The following is a 22,926-nucleotide window of genomic DNA, read 5'->3' on the forward strand; positions in this document are numbered from 1 at the left end:
ATTATATCGGGAACTGCCTTTTTAGAAGAAATGCAAAAATTTTATTTTAAAGAGAAAAGCATAAGCAAACAATGAAAACAAGTTTCAAAACAGGGTAGAAGGCAAGTTACAATACATGATGCACTGCATATTGGTGGATTGTAGTAGTTTACAGAGTCCAGGGCATAGGCATGATGTCTTACCTAAACAATATTAGCACAAAACATTCAAGGAAAAAAATAGAAGCTAGCTGTATACTATCTGAACTATCTTACATATGAAAATTTTTTTTTTCCCTTTTATCCATTTTTCCATCGCCTTTTAAATGATGCTACCTCCTGGCCTTTTCGTCTGTAAGTTATATAACATCATACCAAATCATGTACAATATACAAATCTTACAATTATATTTCTCCCTAATAGTTTTTTGCTATTGCTGTCAATTACTTGTAAATTTCACAAAATATTGTCTTTTTTGTTTAGTCATTTATCTTTTAGGTATATTTCATTGCTAAGAAAAAAATCATATATATTTACAAGTCCAAATAATTGCAAGTCCAGCCTCCTCATTTATGTACATATGCAAAGATCTTCATCTACAGGAATTCCTTTAACATTTTTATAGTGCAGATCAATTGGTTTAATTCTTTCAGCTTTTATAAGTAAAATTGTTCATTTTACATTTAATTTTCTAGCTATCTTTGCTGCTGAAGAATTGTAATAGTACTTTTTTCCTCTTAGCACCTTAAATGTCTTGCTTTCCTATCTTCTTGCTTGTATTATTTCTCTCTCAGCTCTGTCTCTTCAACTCAGATGATCTGCCAAGCCCTGTCTGAAGTATCTCTGCCAGGACTGCTGTCTGGAAACTCTGAAATATGTAAAGTGAGGTAATTATAGGGCTTACCTCATTTAATCCTTACCTGCCATGGATCAGTACCTTTTAGGTACATAGCTAGATGACAGACAGACCATAAGTAGGTATCTAAATGCATGTTTACATAACAGACATACAGATAGGGAGGGGCCTTACTATTCTGCTTTGGAAACCAAAGATTTTCTAAAATATTTCTGCTTTAGTGAAGACCTCTCTTAGTCACTGTCTTCCCTAGCAGCCACCTCTTTGGTTACCTCATTATTTTGAATATCGAATGCAACTATAGTTAGGCATAGTATTCACATGTGTAAGTAGCAGACACAAAGGAACAAAAACTAATTTCATTTCATTTTATTCTGTACATTTCCACACAATTCACAATACAGAAAAAGTGTCCAAAAAGTAACCGCCACTAGTCAATTTCTTTTTCAGAGATTAGTTCAGTGTCCCAAATTAGTTCCATTGAAAATCTCTATAGAGCAGCACAGTGAATCTTTATATAAATAAGAAATGCAAGAAAATTAGGGAAAAATACTTTATGACTTTGTTACAAAAAACTCCATTTTTTCCCTTTTCCGTCCCTCCCTCCCCACCTACCCTTCCTCCACTTCATATTATCTGGGACCCACTTTACCTGGAAATAAGATGTCCTGTCTCTACTGTCATGGCTGCTACTGCTTTGGACATTTCACCTGCCAACTGGCAGCTTTGCAAAAGCATGCAGCTCTGGGATGTGATAGGGAAGAATCTGAATCAAGAAGGGGTCCTTCATAATGGGACTGCAACTCTTTTCCTACAGACATGGGCTTTCAGGTGGCCTATCTACAGCTAACTGTATGCTGGATGTCTAGTAGTTTTTTTCCCCACTCAGAAATGAAGTATATACATTCTGATGGAACTGAGATTGCCCTGTAGTCCTCATAGAAATGGGTTTTCTCACTTTCAGTCAGCTGTGGTGCACATAACACATTCACACTTGCCTGATCAACCTCTGGCAACTTTCAAAAATAACCAAACTGGTATATGTGGAGGCTCATTTGAAGTCTTACTTCTCAGTGATGCTTTGCATTAGAAAATTTTCACTGTAAAATTTTTGTTTCATTTACCAGGACAGTAAAAGCCTCCGTCCACAATCAAGTTGGTAGCAGGCATCCAAGTTCTATTTGCACTGGAAATGATGCATGCAAATGGTTTGTGCATCACTCCAACAATGCAAGGGTGGAGAAGGTGGCAAACGAAAAGTATTACTGTGAATAAAACCAAAAATGCCAGAAACCACTTTTCATTACACAAGGTGCAAGAAGTATCAAGATTGAAATGCATCTCGGAAGTGGTAAATCTTAACATTTCTGTGTATTACTTATAAAATCTGAAATGAAAAATAGAGTAAACTGATGTAGAGCTGTAATGTGTGGTTTTTAAGTTTTTTGTTATTTTTTTACAAAACAATTTGCAAATATCTCATGCCCATGTCTCTCATTTTTAAGAAATATCGTTATATTTAAACTCCACAATAACAAAGTCATGGTTTCTGGATTTTGAAGGTTAGATTTAAAGTTGTGAGAAGACTTACATTGTCCCTATTTGTCTCAAATCTTATCTTTGACCATTACAAATTAATGGATAGGTCTAACCTGCTCTGAGTTGTTGGGAAAATACACAAAACACAACACTGTTCTTGAGCTTTGTTAGAAAGTTCTTCCATTAGCTCATTCTGTTTCCTGTAGTTCTGCAATTGCACTATTTCTGAGTTGTATAAAATAAAAATGTCAGATATATTCTTTGAAGCCATGCTCTATAAATTTAATTATTATCCATATTTTATGAGCTTGAGTTTCATGGGAATCAGTGTTCTTTTAGGATATATATTGTGTGTATTTCCATGTGAAACTACGTTAATACTGAAATAATATTGTATTTTCCTGAGAATATTTTGTTTCTTTTTTTTTTTTTTTTTTTTTTTTTTTTGTCTTTTAGTTTTTGTTTGTTTGTTTTCCTTCACTTTTTGAGACAGAGTTTCCCTATTCAGTTTAGGCTGGTCTTGGCCTCACTTTGTAGCCCAAGCTGGCCTGAAACTCAATGATGATCCTCCTTTCTCAGCCTCTGGAGTGCTGTGATTACAGGCATGCATCATGCCCTGCCTTACCTTTTTCTCATAAGCCCTTTTCTTTGAAGTAAGAAATGAGGTGCGGGAGAAGCAGGAGTGATGGGAGATGTTCTCTGGGCAAGGGGCTCCATGTAGGACCATTCCTTCCATTATCTCAAGAGTGACTTCCCCTTCCATTCAGCTCAAATTCTAGGAACTACAACTGTAACCCTCTTACACAGACATATCATGCAAAGGTCCACCTAAGGATATCAGTATTACGTCTTATTTAATGATGAAAAGGTATAGGAAGTAATTTTCTGCTCCTTTATTACCAGAACATAGAGCAATCCTCAGTGCTTTCTTCAAGTCTCAATCACAAATTTACATATCAAGCAAGTGGACAGTAAGTAGAGGAGGGAACACTGGATGCTTTGTTTCTTCCTTACTGAATTCTCAGCATGTTTGCTTCAGTAGAAACATAATGTCTTTTTCAAATGTGAGAATTGGCTTGCGATTGGCAAAATGTGCATGCGTGCATGTGTATGTGTGCATGTGTGTTTGCATAAGCAAAGCAAATTTCAAGATCATGATCCTTGCCTCTAGATAATTTAGTATATATTTTCAATGATTGTGTTTATAAAATGCTTTCACTGCCATCTGTTTGGCAGGAACCTGAAAGTGAAATGGATCTGAGATCTGTTTCAGTTGAAAAGCATAAAAATAAACCAAAGGCCTATTACAGAATGTTTTCAGGCCCAAGATCCTTCACAACTAAGGATTTGCTTTTACATCATCCCTGAGTTGGCTGTTCAATATTTACTTAAACAGTAGGGGGAAAAATCTAGCAGTGGTGAACTTTCCCTTTTTCAAGAATCCCACTTTTTCCAGATGCAATATTTAGGGGAAAAAAAAAAAAAAACCTTTATGCAACAATATAGGCTATCCTACCTACTTTTTATGTCTGTTCTTCTCTTTTCATTCTTTTATTGTTCAAATTAACTGCCTTATAGAACTTGAATCTAACTCCTGTTTCATCTGTCTTCTCCAGACAGTTTTTAAATGTTGTCTTCTTTCCACATCAAGCACCTTCTGCTACAAGTTCACCATTCTACCATAGGTGACCTAGTAAAATATGTTAGAATTGGAGAATATTGTATGTTCTTTTAATTTCAAATACAGCATCACTTACCATAGATGACTCAGACCTCAATGTATGTGACACTGCATGATAAACTTCCCTGGTGGACATACCTGGAAACAAGACTGCCTGGAACAGCAAGCCCTCAGCACCTGGTACAACAGTCCTAGAACAGTTCAGCAGTACCTTTCCAAGGAAGACAAACAGTACCCCTACTTTTTAAATTTCTTTTTTTTTTTTTTTGTCTTTTTTCCTTTTTATCGGTACCGGGGATCGAACTCATGACTGCCTGCTTGCAAGGCAGGCGCTTATGCCGCTGAGCTAAATCCCCAGCCCTGTACCCCTACTTTTTAAATGTGGAGATTTAAATCATGCAGAAAAGTCACTAAAACCTCAGTCTTAATTTCTTCCCATGAAATTTACAATGGTGCCCAAACCTTTGACCTTTTTGCCCTTGAAATATATCTATGTTGGTAAGATTCTGAAAATAAAAATTCTTGAGTTTTTATTTCATGTTCTCCCCCTGCTCTAAACAAATTCCTGTAGGTCAATATTTTTCTTTTTTTCTTTTCTTTTTCTTTTTTTTTTTTGGTCTTTTTCCTTTTTACCGGTACCGGGGATCGAACTCACGACTGCCTGCTTCCAAGGCAGGCACTTATGCCACTGAGCTAAATCCCCAGCCCCAGGTCAATATTTTTCTTCATGCAGGAATCATTTTATTATGGAAATCTGAATCACAGATGTAAAATATCACTAAAAGTAATGATTGAAAATTATTTACCCAGAAAACATCTATTTTAGGCATGTTGGCATGTAATTTCTGAAGGTCTCAAACGAGGTGTGGTGACACAAAGGAACAACAACAAGAGGCTGGGCATGGTGGTGCACACCTGTAATACCAGCATTCAGGAGGTTGAGGCAGGTGGATCATGTGAGTTCAAAGCCAGTCTGGGTTCCACAAAGCCAGCCTGAACTCCACAGAACACTTTGTCTCAAAAAATAAAATAAAGTAAAATAAAATAAAATGTCCCAGTTCTAGTTGCAGTCTTATCATCTGCTATCTGATTCTGTACAAGTTGAATTCAGGGCTCTGAGATTCAGACAGTTCATTTGGTAGCCATTATCTACAGCATGTACTTATGGCATTACATCAAAACTCAAAAATGTCAAAAATGTTTTGAAATAAAACTGAAACTATGGGGACAATTAAAAGCATAAATTTTAGTTGTTTAAGCTATTTTACACTGAGATCTATAAATATGCTTCACTATAGGACTAGGAAACGATAATTTCAATATTGCTGCTACTTAAGGTTCCTGTTTTAGGTATTATTTGGCCAAAGATGTTGAAATTTTGCAGCTGTGAGAACAACTGATTCAGCAATTTGTCATCTCCATGGTTAGGTTTACCCTTATGTCACATGCTGGGCATTGAAGCCACAGCATTTGTCATGCTTGCTTTTCATGTACATTGTTTGAATTTTAAAGATCTTTATCCTTTAGGCAGAAATTTCTTCTATGGTTGTATCAGACTATAATGAACCCTGGTAAATACCAAATCATGGCACTTCTTCATATTGGACAGACAGATATACTTCTAATAGGACTTTACTTGAGAATGCCTATGAATATACATCAAAGTTGTAATGTTTCCAGAAGTATTTTAAATTGTTAACCTCTTAGTATGGTTTCTTTTTGCTAGTTTCTAAATTCATGCTTAGGTATCTTAAAAACTATTAAATGGTAAGTAAAGGCCATTCCCGCCAAGATTTTATAGCTTTTCATGTATAAAATGTTATATTTTTTAAAAATCAAGGTTTTTATGAAATTCTGAAACAAAACACTGCAATTCAACAAACAAATTTTGAAACCAAACTTAAAGAAAAGAACAGATCGAATTTCAGCCCGCTGAGATCAAAGGTCCCTAAATCGAAACACACTAAAATCGTATTCTTTGCTTAAACTCTCCCAACAGCGAAAGTTTATGACTCTGTAAGGAACCCCAATGCACCCTTTGGCAATTTATATTTTATTTTTATATTTAATCCAAATCTATTGCAAATTCTGCTTATTATTCCTACTTTTGTCCTTGAGAACAGTGATAAATGAATCTTAGTACTTAGATATTGCTTCAAAGTCTCATTTTAAAAGCTTAATGTTAAATACATTCTTAAGGACATTACCAACACTAAACAAAGAAATGCAAAATATCACTTCTTGCATTGTTGAAACTGTTTTCATAGAACTAAAATATTGCTGACCAATGAGTGACACATACAGTAACACCTTTGTTGTACTTCCCATGGATGCTGGGGCTCTCATGCAAGGACCTTATTTCATTGCAATTTGTCATGCTTCCCTGACGGCCAGTTTGGTGAAATCAGTTTTGTCTATTGCACTAACTGCCTTAGCATGGGGTCTATATCAGAGTAAGTGAAATATTTTATAAAAAATGCGTGCAAGTATGGTCGATTCATGGACATATGACTGCATGTGCAATGACTGCATGCATGCACATACACTCTAGAACTTACCCATCCTCAAGACATTCTTCCCCAGTCCAAACTACTAGTCTAAAGTATTTAATAGTCTAGTAATTATATCTTCCTGCTTTCCTTTTGGAACCAGCTTAATGAATCTCAATGTCATGGGAGAATAAGTTGTTTAGGACACTACTAATCCTTCCTTTCTTCCTTCCTCTCTGTCTCTGTGTCTCTCTCTAATTGAACTATGGAGAGATGGTCTAAACTCCATATAAGTCTTCAGGGGTATAGCACATATAGAACCAGTACTCCGGATAAGGTCAAGGGGGAGCACTGCTGTGTCACTGGATGTGGAAACATCAGCCATGATGGTAACCTCTCATGTGAGGAGCACAGAAGTGTGCTAACCCTCCTAGATTACTTTTGTCAGGCTTGTCATAAACTCATAAAATGACCAAATCAGTGGCTATGCACTTATCTTTTAGGCATCATGGACATTTGCTCCAGAGAGAAATGTCATTTTGGCTATAATAGTCAAGGAAGATTTTGGCAGTTGTAGGACATGATTACCAACTGTCCTGGCAGGATTCGTCCAGGAACAGAATTGTCACTGTGGCCAGAAATTAATGTAATAAGAGTAATGGCTACTCAGACTCCAGACTGTATCCATGTGACCTCCCCTTCCAAAAGTAGCTCAGCCTCATCAATTATCATGAGATAAACTACTGAGTGTGTAAAAGTCACAGAGAAAAGGATTCTCTTTACTTGAAATCCAAAAACAGCATGGACCAGTCTTACAGCCATGGTAGGTTTCATGCTTCATGGAAGGCAGTAGACACAATGACAGGTACTCTTGGTTATGGATTTTATAACACAGGTTCTAACAAATGTGCAATGGTAGTGATTTAGTGATAGATGAAATTCACTGATGGTGGAATCAAAAAATCAAATAAAAACTCTGTTACCTTATCTATCTCTGCAGGTATTAACTACACATTCATGTATGATTAGCATGCTTTTAAAATGTTTTTTAAATCTATGCAACATATATGTAGTACATATGCACATGTATGTATACAAATAAATGCCTTTCTATATATATGAATGTGTGAATGTGTATGTATATATCTACATGCACACATGTGTATGAGTGGGGTAATTCTGACACAACATACAGCTATGCTTATTAGTGTTAACAGCATTTATCTCTGGGGACAAAGAAAAGACACCAAAGCAAAGGGATGCTGTGCTGTTGCATGTGGTATTAGAACATTTTTTAAAAGGCCTGTGCTTGTTTCATAACTAAAAAAATCTGTCATTAATAAATCGACAACATAATGAGATGAAAAGGCTGCCCCACATTTTCTAAGATGTGAAGGTAATGAAAAGTCTAGGAAGCAAGTCTCAGAAATTCTTTAGGTGAAAGGTCTGATGCTACATCCAGATGAAAATGAACTACCTGTTGAATATCATATAATGTACAGATCTGTACAGGAGCCACTGAGGACAGAGATGCAGCAGGGCATTGCAGGTCTGCCAGCTGTTGTTACAGATTTCATAACGTGCACTTGCCAGTCTCAGTCTGTTTCAGAGCTTGCCCTGGTTTTCAGTCGTAATGACTATAAAGCTAACTGGAAGTCTCAAAGTAACATTTCCAGTTGTGCTTAGTTCCTTCTGGGCTTATTAATCTTCTGTTGGTTACTGAGTCTTCAACTGTTATAAATCCACATTCATTATATTCTATTTCATTAACTGTGGAACAGCAGAGTATAAGGTTGCGAATATGGATATCTTTATGGTTATAGACTGTCATCTTTTAGTAACTCTTCATCTTCCATCCCTGTATTAATCTGATCCAAGACTGGAATCCCCAAGGCAGGCAGTGCCACAACATGAAGGACCATGCACAGGAGTACTGACAAGGCTGCTGCTTCCATCTGCACTGTCCCAACAGGCTCTGTAAAACTGGTTTTTATACAGATGTATATGTCAGTGTTTGTTACAGTCATGCGACTTTTTGATCAGGACCAGATCATTGGCCTCTATACCACTTGATAGCCTAGTAAAGAAGAAACAATCCACCTAAATTGAGATGGAAACTCTTAAATCTTGGCTCTTTCTAAAGCCCACCACCGTCACACATAGCTACCAATTAAAAATGCTACAGGAGGTAGATTTGGTGCTGAGGGCATTAAATATGTGGCTGTTCTGTCCCTTTATCTAGCCTTCCTTCCTTTCTTTTTTTTTCCTTCCTTCCTTCCTCCCTGCCTCCCTTGCTCTCTCCCTCTCTCCCTCTGGAAAGCCTAAGTCTTGTAGGTGTTTGCTATTCCAAAGAGATAGCTCATACATTGCTCTCTATCAATAAGGCAGGGACTCTAAATTATTTTTCCCTTTCTCGAATCATTTTCAGATGCACCAGAACATTTTCAGTAGTTCTACACTGGCCCACAGCCACCTCTGTCCTAAATTTTCTCTCAGGTTACCTTGAAGCACTCAAAGAGAAATGCAACATGGTAATTAATGAAACCAGAGTGCCTCATCTCAGTAGTGGCAGCTCAGTAGGCCAAATGTTTGGCTTGGTCCAGAGGATAAGAGGTACTATTCGAAGCCAGATTTCAGTCTGCTTTAGGGATTATATTACATTTCTGTCATCACAATATTTCCATAACAGTCCCACCAACTGAAAAACTTCTAGCAAAATCCCAGTGATTAAATTCTCCTGGACCATATTTTTTCCCAGTTTCTGGAAATGATCTACTGCAGTCCCTTCTTCCTCCACCATAAAATCCAAAAGAGAGCTGCAGTCCTGAAACTGATAATATGACAAGAGATGACTCATAACCAGCTCCTTCTCCCACACTTGGAAATTATGCCAATGATTTGTGTCTGAAGTGACTATGCAGAGACTGTGGTAATAAAACCCCTAAACCCTGAAAGGCTGTTTTGACTTAACATAGCATATGATATCTGCACTTTTCAAATGATGATGTGTGACCAACATGGGATTCAGATAAACAACATGTCACTACTGGCCCATTAAATTAAATGTAGAGAAATGATCACTTAAGTTAACAAGAAGCAATACCAGGGACACGATTTTGCTGGGTCTAAGAGCAAAATGGAAGGGAGCTCAGGAGACCTCAGATTTAGCCAAAAAACAAAACTCTTGAATATCCACTTTTATTTTTGTCTCATATGCAAATATTTGGGAAAAATAATATTCTTCCTCCTTAAAATTTAATTATCACTGAGTTCCATCTGATCTGTAGCATGATGAGACAGTGCAATTCCACTACCAGACAAGAGACTGCTGGTTACAATTTTACAGTGGTTTGCAGTAAGAAATTGCTGATAGGGGAAAACATAGTTAATAAAGCAATACATTAAACTGCCCACACATGGAAAATAAAGTTATCAGATATGATCGCAGGACCTTAAAAGCAACAGGTAAAGCATCCATAAGAAAGACCCAGGCCTCCTGAAAATCTGGCAGTGCTATTCATAAAACAATACTCTGTCCTCGGGTCAGTCCATCTAAGAAAAAACAAAAATCAAGAAGGGAAACCCAAAGTGAGACCTTCTCCCCATGGTATCCAAGAATGTACAGTTCTTGGCCTCTGTGTAAAATTCCAAGAGTGCTTCTTGCTCAACTGTATTATCTTGACACATTGCTAACGCTGTTTCTTTTTCCAAGTTGATTAGCCTGCTATTATTATTCAACAAGACTAGAAGTTAACCTCATCAGAGGGCTCTACTTCCTATAGTCAGAGTCCCACAGTGTTTTCTCCCTGTAATTTATTTATTTATTTATTGGTACCGGAGATCAAACTCACGACCTCACACCTGCCAGGCAGGTGCTTATGCTATTGAGCTAAATCTTTGACCCTCTCCCCTGCACTTTAAACAGCACTTCAAGTTGCAGCAACAGGCAAAGATGGCTACACATAGGCAGTATGGAGCTGTACAAGCAGCCCAAGCTGAACTGGTCTCGCACAGCTATTGGCAACAGCCCAGCTGCCTGGGCCAACCTTAGGTAATGGTAACCTCTCTGAGGTACCTCCAAGCACAGACAGCTCCCATGCCACCTTGAAAGACCCAGAGATAGAACACACAAGTGGACTTTAGCCATGTGGTACTTCTCTGCTCCTACAAAATGAAACAAAAGAGTCACTGAGTGGTCTTGGTCTATTTAGTCTTGGAAATGGTTTTACAGTTATATTTCTGCAGGACATCCAGAGGCTTTTAAGAGACCTTCACACAATCTTGTGGTCTTCAGATTGAACGTAAAGAGAAGAGATAAAAATCATAAAATTTAGGTTGATGAGTAATTACAGTAGAATTATGTGGTAAAGGAGAAAGATGGACATGTGGGGGAGGAGGGAGCAATGCCATTTATACAAATATCCTTTGAATCTTTAAAATAAATTATACAGGTAAACACAGAAGTTCATGCTACTTGCTGGAAGCAGTAAGGATCAAATTTTGTGGAACTTGTACTCCACAAATCTCTAGGTAGCCTGGCTCCTTCTCAATGGGCTATCATGTTCTGCTGGACATCCTGATAGCCCTTAAAAACTGGTGGCACGGTCTCAGAGATTCTTGCAGGAGAGAGACAGACATATGGATTCCATCAGCTTGTTCCTCAGCAGCTGCCTGGTCGCTGGGAGGGCACAGGTTATATGCTCGCTCACATTCACTCTGTTTGTCTACTAGGGTCAGACAGCAGTTTCCAGGTCTTCATGGCCAATGACCTTATAGTTCTGACGGCTTTCTAGGTAAGCAGCTAATTCTGGGTCCCCAGCCTGCTGTGCTCTGTCTTGTGGTGTTTTACCCTGTTGGTAGCAGCAACAAGGAAAGAAACACGTATTTTGAGTAAGGGAATATACATACAACTCTTATTATCACAGAAGCAGAGGTACCCAAAGACTATTCACTAACAAGCGTCTGCCATGTTTGATGTTACAGAGTTTACAAGACACCTTCAAATATATTTTTATAATAAGCATTATAGCAAACATATGAGATTGCTGAGTTAAAGCGTTTATCATTTTAGGTAGGTGAGGTTTCCATCTCTGAAAACAGAGGTGCCCAGAGTCTCAAATAGGCACAGTGAGTCTGAATCATCCAGATTCTTCTTAGAAGAAAGGGATAGAAAAGACACTGAATAAAAAAATCAGGAAACAGCCATTCAGATTTCTAGTTTAGGATTCTATCATACTAAACTCTTAGAAATGACTGCCAGAAAGTGAGCAAGGTTTCTTTTGTTAGCTATGAGAAATTATAGGAACCTTAAGCTAGTGGTTAAATATGTTAAGTAATACCTACAAACATTTAAAAGAATAGACATTCTCCCTTCCATTACTGGAAGGCTATAATTTCCTTTAGCCTACTATACATCCTTTTGCACATCTGTACATACAAACACAAACATATCTTTAATACAAGTTTGACATTCATCAAATGAGTGAGTAGAAGTCACCAGTAATGGAAGGGAGAATGTCTACTCTTTTAATGGTTGTGGTATTACTTAACATATTTAACAACTAGCTTAAGGCTCCTATAATAATTTTTATGCAACTTTTTAAAAAACAATCTGATAGTCTCTTGTCTTTACTTTAATAATAATAAAGTTGTTATTCCTAGCTTCAAAATATTCAGAGGTGTAGTCTTAGGGTGGGGGTGGGGGGTTCTCAGTGGATTTTTAAGGAACTCTTCTCTACTAAGAGAAATTTCCAAGGAAAGTTCCAAGAAAGAATCCAGGAGTAAGTATTATGTTTACCACAGCATTAAGTTACAAAATAGCAACATTCAAGGACTCCTAAACCAAAATTAGACATAACTATACTACTGTCATATGGACAGATTTTTACAAGATATTATTGATTGAAAACCTATGCTTTAAGTAGTATATAAACTATTACTCCACCTAGTTGTTTTATTTAAAAAAAAAAAAAACTGACATCTCCACATGTAAAGCATGATCATTAAAAAATATTTAGGTCTAGACTGTAAGATTTCCAGATACTTTTACTTTTTTGTGTGTTTTTCTATATTTCTGGCTTTCTGTGTGAGAATATTATATATATATATATATGTATATATAACTACAAAATAATAAACTTATTTACAATTTCAAAAAAGTACAAATATTCATTAAACAAAATAGAAATTGCAAACATTTATGTGATTTGGAGATACAGAAAGATAAAAGAGATGACCTACTCTCCAGTCAGTTTGTAGCTCCTTCTATGCCTGTGTCCTCTCCTTTTCTTTTCACTATCTGAGCTGAATGGAGGAGCAGCCCTTGGAGGGAAGAGGGCAGCTGTCTTGCTGTGTTCTCAGCAGCTCCAGCAAGGCCCACTCTACCGTAAGTGATCTGGACTGATCCTACTTATGATGTACGTGCTTCTCAATTAGGTTTAATATCCAAGTCCCTGAACATAGTAACACACCCAGCTGGTTAACAGGAGGGTGACAAGCCAGGACACAGCTCAAGTGTGTTTCACAGGCCTAGGGAGAAACAGGAACATCCAGAGAGCAGAGAAGTCTTATATTACAAATGGCTCAAAAAGAACACAGAGGTCCACTTTACAAGGTGTGCTAGGGGGCTGAAGACTTTCGAGGCATCAAATTGTACACAGGCAGTCTTGTCATTTTTAAATAAGTCTAAAGGAACTGAAGTCATTGATTGGGCTTCTAAGTTATACACTGATGGGTCATGGTCACAGCGGTTAGTTCTAAACTTATTACTCAGAGACTGTTTAATGAAAGCCTCATCTACACATTAAAATTCTTCTCTGCAAGTCTCTATAGTTGAATGAGTGGTTGGCTTTTGGAGTCTACCCAGGGTGTTTTAAAACTCTGAGAGCTTATGAGCATCCTGTAGCGGGCTGGTCATCTGTATAAACTCCATATCTCCTGTCTACTTGTCTGTCTCTACACCTCTCTGTTAGTCCTAGGTCAGTTCTACTATACTTCCACTCCTTTATTTGTCAACCCTTTCTGTTGGGTGTGCCTTGTAAATTGAATTAATCCCCTATGCAGACCACTACCAGCTCTCCTTACATCATTCACCTGACGCCATACCTCTACTTGTGGATACTTTCTGATCAAGGCTGGCATGCATATCACACTAATACCTTCTGTCCTCACTACTTTCTTAAGACATCTGCACACTTTGGATACAGGTTTATGTAATTTTTGCTGCAAAGAAAATCACCACATTTCAAGACACACTTGGCCCAAGCAGCAACAAAACCCATTATACAAACCACACATGAAAACTAACTTGTTCCTTTGTTGTCATAGTTTATCCAGCAGGACAATCGGGGACTGTCACCAAAGATCAGTCATTCACTAGGCTGAATGTTAAAAGGGCAAGGCCAGGGGCTGGGGTTTAGCTCAGAGGCGTAAGCGCCTGCCTTGCAAGCAAGCAGTCGTGAGTTCGATCCCCAGTACTGATAAAAAAGGAAAAAGGAAAATGACAAAAAAAAAAAAAAAAAAAAAAAAGGGCAAGGCCAAGGCAAACTCAATCTCCTTCAGGTTTTAGTTCTTGCATAGTCAGTGGTAGTAATCCCAACTCTGTGGGACTTTTAGGGTTAAATTTTCAGAACTAATCCAAGGCACCAAATAGGAAAAATAAAACCGTTAAAAATAAAAGATAAGGGGCTGGGGATTTAGCTCAACAGCATAAGCGCCTGCCTTGCGAGCAGGCAGTCGTGAGTTTGATTCCTGGTACCAATATAAAAATGAAAAAGACAAAAAAAAAAAAAAAGATAAATACAAACTTAAATAATACAGCAAATTTAAGACTGCAATCATCTTGAACTCAGGGCCCACCATCTGAGGAGCCAACAGGTGAGCACCCTGGTGTCCTTATGAGGAGCCTCAAAAATCATAGAGTTTTAAACCACTCTGGATTTAGTACTGAAAGAGGAATCCCAATGGGACTTCTTATTCGCCATGTCAGTGTCATTGCACGTGATCTGGACACCTCTCCTTGGGCTCTGGATCTCAAATCTGTACACCATGCCACGTTCAGCCGACAATCCCAAGGTTCCAAGGCCCCATGTGCAGGGGTTATAAAGCACCATAGGCAAGTGCTGTATGTGGTTCCCTTTGTGTATATGTTTAAAGTGCAGTTTTTCTAAATGAAGCACTCTATTTTTTCCTCCTTTTTACAGGTCCCCAGGCACTTCCATGAGCACAGAAAGCATGCCTGTGCTGTAGGAACAAGAGAAGGCAGTGGGCCCTACAATCTCGCCAGGGGAAGATGCTCGAGCTCACCCAGCCAGTTACCTTGGCGTCCGTCTTTCTCAGAGACGCTCCCGCATCCACCAGAAGCTGGCACACAGCCCGGTTCCGCTGGCAGGCAGCCTTGTGCAGTGCTGTTTCCCCCCTAAATCAAAGACGAGCTGAGAGTTGAGAAACCACCCATAGAGGGGGTGGGGACAGACTTGGGTAAGGAAGCAGTCAGGGTGTAGGGGCAGCAGGGAGCAAGGGGACTCATCTTCCCCTGCTGCTGACCAGAGTGCTCCTCAGCCACTTGAGCTGGAAGTGGCTGAGGCCAAGTTTGCAGGGTACATTCTAGAAAGACAGGCCAGAGAGATTCAAAGAACATCATTAGTTATTCATCAATGAACCATATTTGACTCCAGTCTCAGTACAGGTTGACTAAGCCTAGTGATGTTTCTTTTCAACTAATACTGTTTGAGTTAGGATGTACTCAAGGGTGCCATGAAATACAGTGATTGCACCAAAAACTGAAGTGATTCTCTCTGTGTATCTCTTTGTGCAAAGCACAAAGGATGCTATCAGCATAGTGCACAGGTCCACAGCCCTCCTCCCATACCTCACAGCAGCTGGTGGACACCACCTGGCTTTCAGAGGCATGTCTACTGGGAACTTAACTTTAAAGAACAAGGCCAACACTAATGGTGCGGTCTAAGAGGGGCTCATAGATAGGAAACTGTGGAGGCCCAGGGAGACTCTGCAAGAACTCAGAGCCCAAATTCTTCCAATGGGCAACAGGTCTGAGGCCAGCCTCTCACATCGGGAAGTGGGTAAAAGAAAGTATGCATTTCCCTATTTCTGACAAACAATCTAAGGAGGGGAACAGTAAAATAAAGTAAAAATAAGCCTGATGTTAAAAATCAAATGAAGCCCTTGAAGGCAAAATGGTAAGTGATGGAACCGCTTGCACTGTGGCGATGGGAGATGCTCTATGTGGACCAGCTCTACAAATTAATGGCCAGTGTCTACAACATCTAGTGTCCCCACAGGTCCTCTGTTTTTCCCATTCCTCCTTCTGCCCACTGGCTGTGAGCCTCTCACTGACTCATTCCTTTCAGCCCCACTTATCTTTTTATCCCTTTTCAAATTTCCCTGAAATTCTCTAGTGGTTCCTACATGGCTATCAGGGTTAGCTGTTTGGCCTTTCCTTGTTTCTGTTGGTGTAGAGGAAGTTATGTGACACTTGTCATGAATTTTTATCATGCAATTTGTCATTTAGCAGATTAGCCCTACAGAGCTATAAATACAGTCAAAAGGAGAATTTTTAATCAATGACATTAAAATTACTTGATAGCATCTATAGCCTAGATCCTTCTAGAATGTTCTCAGGGAAATATTTTAAGCTATGTAATGAAAGGCAACACTCACGTTTCACTGTCTGCCATATCCAATAACTCAGAAGGTCCTAAACAAGAAAAAAGTAAGAAGCTCATTATAAATAAGCTCCAAATGTACCATAAAGAGAAAATTTACAGTCACGAATTAATATGCCTTTATTTTTTCATTTTTTTTATTTAAGGAGAAAAAGAAAAAAAAAGAAAAAGGGTACAAGTAATACAAAATTTAAAAAAAAAAACAGTAAGAAATCACTAGTTAATAGATTACATATTCTCATCTTAGAAATAGTTGTTCAAGTTACAAAATTGAAGCATATAAAGTGGACTTTCAAACAGTAAGAGTGCAGTTTTGTCCAATGATCCAAAAAAAACTCAATAATATGGTTATCTATCTGATACACTTAAACATATATGCAGTTATAACCTTTAGAGCACTTTCTTTTCTTTTCTTTTGTACAATGACAATTACACATTTTGGGTTTTAAAACTTTTTTTGAAGAGAGTAAAACCAAATGCGACATATCAGAACAGAGTCAGTCAAATCAAAAGGATGGACATAATAGATAACGTAAAAACAAAACACAAGGTGATCAACAATGGTTACCATACTGCCTCTTGCTATTTTAAGAAGAATTGCCAGTTATAATAAAATTGAACAAAACCGCAAAGAATAAAACCAAAGCATTGGAGACACTACAAGACTTTAAAAGAAGATAATAGTCAACCGGAATGGGCGTCATAATGATTCTTATTGTCTTCACAGTTTTGCCTATACTTGGTACTATCAAGCAAAGCAGAATAGGGGAAAATCAGTCAAAACAAGATGGTGAGCGAAATACAGGATTTCAAATCATGTTAATAGGAAATCAAAGTAGGTTACTATAATGTATCCTGCAATTTTTATGTATTTTCCATTAATTAAAAAGATAAAAAGAAAAAAGTAAATAATTTTTAAAAAGGGGGGGATTGAGATAAAAGAGGGCATAACAACAGAACATCACAGGTCAAAACATAACCATTTGAGTAAAACAGTGTTTCACCACAAGATATCCTGACATAAAAATAGTTACCATAGTGTCTCTTTCCTTGAAATATTTGAGTATAACTTTGTATACTGTAGCACCAAACATATCAAGACACTATAAAACCATTCAAGAGAATGACATTATTACAGGGTATTTAGAACCAATTAACAGAAAATGAATAATGGTTTCTGTATAATCTCCTTGTCTATAAAAGTTTTTATATTTTCATATATAATAAAATCCAATAAGATACAATCTTTTAAGACCTATGGAGACAGAAGCATACAAGTTTGATGGGACTTCAAAATAAGATGATACTAAATCAGCACTAGATATTATAATGTCTTTTTTCCAAAATAGCTGTTCCTACCATCCGATCTTCTCTGCCTCATTTCTGTTGAGCTCTGTCGTTTGTTGTCAATTTGTCTTCTTCATTTCTATTTCTGCTCCATTCATTGTGGCCTCTCTGCTACTATTTCTGGAATCTTGGTATTTTCCTTTTTTAGAATATCCTGCAGTATTCTCTGTAGAGTTGAATTCGTGGTTGCAAATTCCCCTAGTTCCTCTTTATTCTGGAAGCACCTTGTTTTTCCATCAATTTCTAGGGACAGTTGTGCAAGATATATCAATCTTGGCTGGAGGTTATTATCTTTCAAAGCTTGAATTATTTCCACCCACACTCTTCATAATTTGATGGTTTGTACCAAGAAGTCTGCTGTAATTCTGATGGGTGTTCCCTTGTAAGCGATCTGTTTCTTGTCTCTGATGGCTTTTAATATTCTGTTCTTATATTGGATTTCTGGAATTTTGATTATTATATGCCTGGGTGTAGCTCTGTTTGGGTTGTAGGTGGCTGGGGTCCTGTATGCCTCATACATCTGAGTATCTTTACCATTTGCTAAATTGGGGAAATTCTCTTGGATTATTTCTGTGAATAGCTTTTGTAGTCCATTTGTTTGTGTCCCTACTTCTTCTTTTATGTTCTTAATTCTGAAGTTATAGATCCTCTTATCATCTTCTAGCCTTTGTATTGTTGCTGTTTTTTTTTTGTTATTTTTAAGAAGTTTTTCATTTCATGCTCCCATATTACAAATCTGCCCTCCAGTTCAGATAATCTATCCTTAGTTTCTTTCAAGTTGTTATGCCAGTTTTCAATAGAGTTTTGAGTTTCCTGGTAATCTCTTTGAACCTGCTTCATGTATTCTGTTTTTTCTATTTTCTCCATCAAACAATTCTCCCCTTTTTTTCTGTTCTTCCATTCCACCATCTGTTTTTTCTTAGGCAGCTTAGCATTTCTCTAACTATTCTACTTACATCTTGCTTCACGTCATTAATAACTTCATTCCTGAACTCATCTCTGAGGTTCTAGAGATAGCGCTTTATGTCTATTGGTTCCGTGTCTGATATTGCATGTTTCTCAGGATTGGGGGCCGAGGACCCTTTCTTGTTGCTCCCTCTTGCCATATTTTTTGTTTCTTTTATACAAGCGTATATAGGAAGCCCAGTTTCTTTCTTTGTTTGTTACAGTTTGTTTGAATTGCACCAGCTAGATGTTCCTGCCCACTGCAGTGTACCAGGGAGACACAGTCCTGGGCAGCATACGCTGAGCCCACCCCTCCAGGTCAACCCACCAAAGGCTTCACTGCTAGAGTGCACCTCCAGGCGCTGGGACCTGTTTTGGGCTAGCCTACTGGGTCTTAGTCAGTGGCGTCACGCAGGTAGGCACTCCCCACCAATCCCACTTGAGAGGAGAATATGTGACTGAAGTCACTGTAGCACCCGGTTCTGGGTAGTCTGCCTGGTCCCAGTATGTCCTTTGCTGAAGTCTCCTACTCTATGGAAGGTCCCTGATCCATTCACTCACTGCAGGTCGATGCAGGGCTTCCCGCCAGTCCTGCTCTCAACTCCATTTACTGCTTCCCTCTCTCAGTGCTTTCACGCCTCTCTCCTTGCCATGCCAATTGGGACGCAGCAGCGGCTACAGGAAATTCAAATCACAGCTTCCAGTGGCACCAGGTCCAGCTTCCTCACTGAGACCTTATCTGTTCCTGTTATATCACTGGGATTGCGTTTCCAGTTGGTTTTTCTTAGTTTAGTTCATTCCTGGGTCGGCAAAGTATATCTCCCCTTGCTTAGGATTTCTTGCCCGGCACCATTCCTGGATTTTAAGTGCAGTTTCTCAGAAAGCCTCCAAAGCTGCTGCTATCTATCCACCATGTTCTCCTGGAACTCTTTTCCTTTTTTATTGGTACCAGGGATTGAACTCATGACTACACATTTGCAAGGCAAGGCACTTATGCCGCTGAGTTAAATCCCCCGCCCCCAATATGCCTTTATTTTAAAAAAGCATTTCAGTAATAGAAATAATAAGACAAAAAGAAAAAAATCATCTGTGGATCACTCATGTCTCAATCTCTATTAGCAAATATATAGAACATGGGATATAGAAAAGATGATCCGGTCTCTGTTGTCAAGAAGCTTCTGATTGAGATAACAGCCGGCTACAGAGGCTCCCTGAGACAGTCAACTTAAAACTCAATACAACATGGGGAGCCCCAAATAGAGGGAGAGGAATTCTCTTGTCCCAAGAAGAAACTAAGGTGAGAAAAATGAATCAAACATACACTCCTGGCCGGCTATGCTACCATGCAGCCCTGAGCACCTCCAGCGAGACAGGCCATCCCCATGCTACTGCCTTCAGCCACGACCTTTGACTCTGTCACCAGGGGTCTGCCAGAGGCTGGGGGAGTGAAGTGACTCGGCAACCACCAGCTGCCCCTGCCCCCACCACAACTGCTGCCACGTTGCGGAGTCACGGGCGCAGGACTGGACCTGCTGGGGTGCATCGCCACCTTCGCATTAGCCACCTCCACGAGGACTTGAGCTTGCGGCGTTGGCACTGAGCAGGCCCCTGCTACCGGAGCGCCCCCAAGGGCCCTGGGTGGGTGAGTGTCTTCCCTACCACAAGGCCTGTGCTACTAGAGCCCCATGGACCCATGCAAACTGAGCCCAGAGAAGCTGTTTCTGAAAACACCTCTTCAGACAATAATCGAAAATACAGAACCAGAACTTTCTGGTTTCCTGCCGTTTCACCAGCTTTGGGGAATTAGGCCTGCCTGGCTGTGCCCCTTACCTCTGGACTGGGCAGCCTGGGATGAGTGTCCCCGTACCATCCTGAGCCCCTGGAAGGGAGTTTAAGATACCTCAGATAACAGCAAATTGTGGAGGGCAGCAAAACCCCAGTCAACACGCTTCAGAAAGACCCTAAGCAATACAGAGAGGGCCAGAGACTCCCTGGACACACCTGTCTGAAAGAAACCAGAAAAATGACAAGCGATAGAAAAAAAAAAAAAAAAAAAAAAAAAAACCTCCAGCCACTGACCCTGGAAAAATAAGCCCAGGAGAGATAAATATAGAAGAGAAACAGTGCAGTAATCATGCAATATTAGATGCAGCATCAGTGGACATAAAGAAATACCTTCATGACCTCATAGACGAATTTAAAACTGTACTTCTGATCCAAGTGAGGCAAGATATAAAAAGGTTAATTAAGGAAATCATAAGCCACTCCCAAGAGAACACAGATGGAAGAATGGAGGAACTCAGAAAAGGAAGAGAAACCTTTCACAAAGAATATAAACAAAATCTAGAATACATGAAACAGATCCAAAGAGATTACCAAGAAACTAAAACCTCCATTGAAACTGGCAAAATGCCTTCACAGAAACTAAAGTTAGCCTTTTAAAACTTGAAGAGAGATGTATGGTGTGTGATTGCCAAAAAAAGACCTCTTAAAAATAACAAGGAACCAGGAAGAAACAATACAAAGACTAGAAGATGACATGAGGATTTATAACTTAAGAATAAAAAATGGGAGCAAAGAAGCAGGTGTAACTACAAATGAACTGCAAAGACTATTCACAGATATATTTAAGGAAAACTTCCCAAGCATAGGAAAAAGAAATGATATCCAGATAAATGAGGCACACAGAACTCCAGCCATCTACAACCAAAACAGATCTACACTCAGACATATAATAATCAAGATCCCAGAAATCCACCACAAGAACAGAATATTAAAAGCAGCCAGAAAAAAGAAGCAGATTACCTACAATGGAAAAATGATCAAAATAGCGAAAGACTTATCAACACAAACTCTCAAGTCAAGAAGAGCCTGGGGGGAAACAGTCCAAGCCCTGAAAGAAAATAACCTCCAACCAAGACTGATGTACCCAGAAAAACTCTCTCTCAAAATTAATGGAGAAACAAGATATTTCCAAGACAAGGAAGAACTGTGGGAGTTCATGGCTACCAACCCAACCCTACAAAAAATACTGAAGGGCATTCCAGAGAGAGAGAGAGAGAGGAAAAAAATATCAGGATTTCAGCAACAGTGACAGAGAGGCCTCAGTGAACGGGGCAGACAGTGGAATGAAGGAGTAAAATGGACAATAATGACAGAAGAATAAAATAGCAAAAATGAGGCCGAGATGGTAAGCTATAATCTTTAATATAGATAGCCCTGAAACACTAACAAAAAAAAAAGAAACACAGGCAGAGTAGATTAGGAGGCAGGATCCATCGAGATGCTCTGAATAGGAGGTACCCTCAACCTGAAAGAGAGTTAATAAACTGAGAAAACAATGCTATATGTGACAGGAAACCAGAGAGAAATAGGGACCACTCGTCCAGCACTCTACTCTCAGTGGTCCACCACTCGACCACAGATAGACTGGCAAGCTATGACACTTTTGGGCAGTGTAAAATTACACAGCTGAAAGGAAGGACAACCTTGTGACTTTAGTAAGTAAAGGAGTACAGCTCAAGATCAAGCTCAGAGGTAAAAAGTTCATCACCACTTAGAAAATGGGTTGCCCCCTAATCTAAAAACTAAGGGAGTTAATGGGACCCAAAACACACAAAGCACCCTGAGAAAGGGAAAGGGGAGGAATTGCCTAAAAAAGGAAGCAGAGGACATTGTTAATAGTGTAGCAGGATTTAAAAGTCACAGTAGTCTTATCACTCTGTTTAGTTTGATTATGTCTTGTTCTGGTCTGTCTACTCATATTAGATTTGAGGGCACAGACAGCTAACCCAAAAATAGCAGGTTATACCACGGTAGCTATCCTCAATTTCCTATTAAGTTACACTGAAACCCTGTATTACTTACATTGTCTTACTATGACTGATATTATTTGAATCTGGTTTGTTAGACCACTGTTTAGCCTTACTGATTTCATTCGAATATGGTATCCTTGATAGTATCAAGTCTGGGTGTAGAGACAACTACTCTGAAAATGACAAGATGTAAAAGATATCCTTTCTGGTTTTGATTATTAACTGCTTTCAAGTTCTATAATATCTTCAAAGTTGTGTTTTTAATAAAATAGCTATATAACGTTATGTTCAATTATATTATGCCTGATGATGTGGACAATTCTATTGAAAATAACAAGAGAAAGCATAGTAACTACTGTAGATCACCTAATATTGTGGTCCTGTATGTCTTTTTCATTTCATGTTTTTCTAGGAATTTATTTTGTTGTCTTGTTTTGATCTGTTTTTCCCTACAATACAGAAAGGATAGATATACATGTGGAGATTCACACATGGGAAGAATTTCTAACTATTAATAGATTATACAATACACGATGTAATGAACGGATGCTCTGTAGCAATGTGATATGAAATCTAGCAATACTATCATTCA

The 22,926-nt window shown here is 38.7% G+C and overlaps 1 protein-coding gene across 1 annotated transcript in view; it reads right to left on the reverse strand.

Moving 5' to 3' along the window:
• Positions 1 to 1,189: 1,189 nt before the first annotated feature.
• Positions 1,190 to 22,926, reverse strand: part of Dgki (diacylglycerol kinase iota) — a 466,489-nt gene continuing 444,752 nt past the window's right edge. The window contains 3 exon segments of the mRNA XM_063250554.1: positions 1,190 to 11,394; positions 14,861 to 14,960; positions 16,223 to 16,259. Of these exon segments, the coding sequence (XP_063106624.1) occupies positions 11,278 to 11,394; positions 14,861 to 14,960; positions 16,223 to 16,259 (254 nt within the window). The 3' untranslated portion in view covers positions 1,190 to 11,277.

This window comes from Cavia porcellus, unplaced genomic scaffold (assembly GCF_034190915.1).
Source record: "Cavia porcellus strain 051 isolate PalLab524CR breed Dunkin Hartley unplaced genomic scaffold, mCavPor4.1 scaffold_6, whole genome shotgun sequence".
Taxonomy (NCBI): Eukaryota; Metazoa; Chordata; class Mammalia; order Rodentia; family Caviidae; genus Cavia; species Cavia porcellus.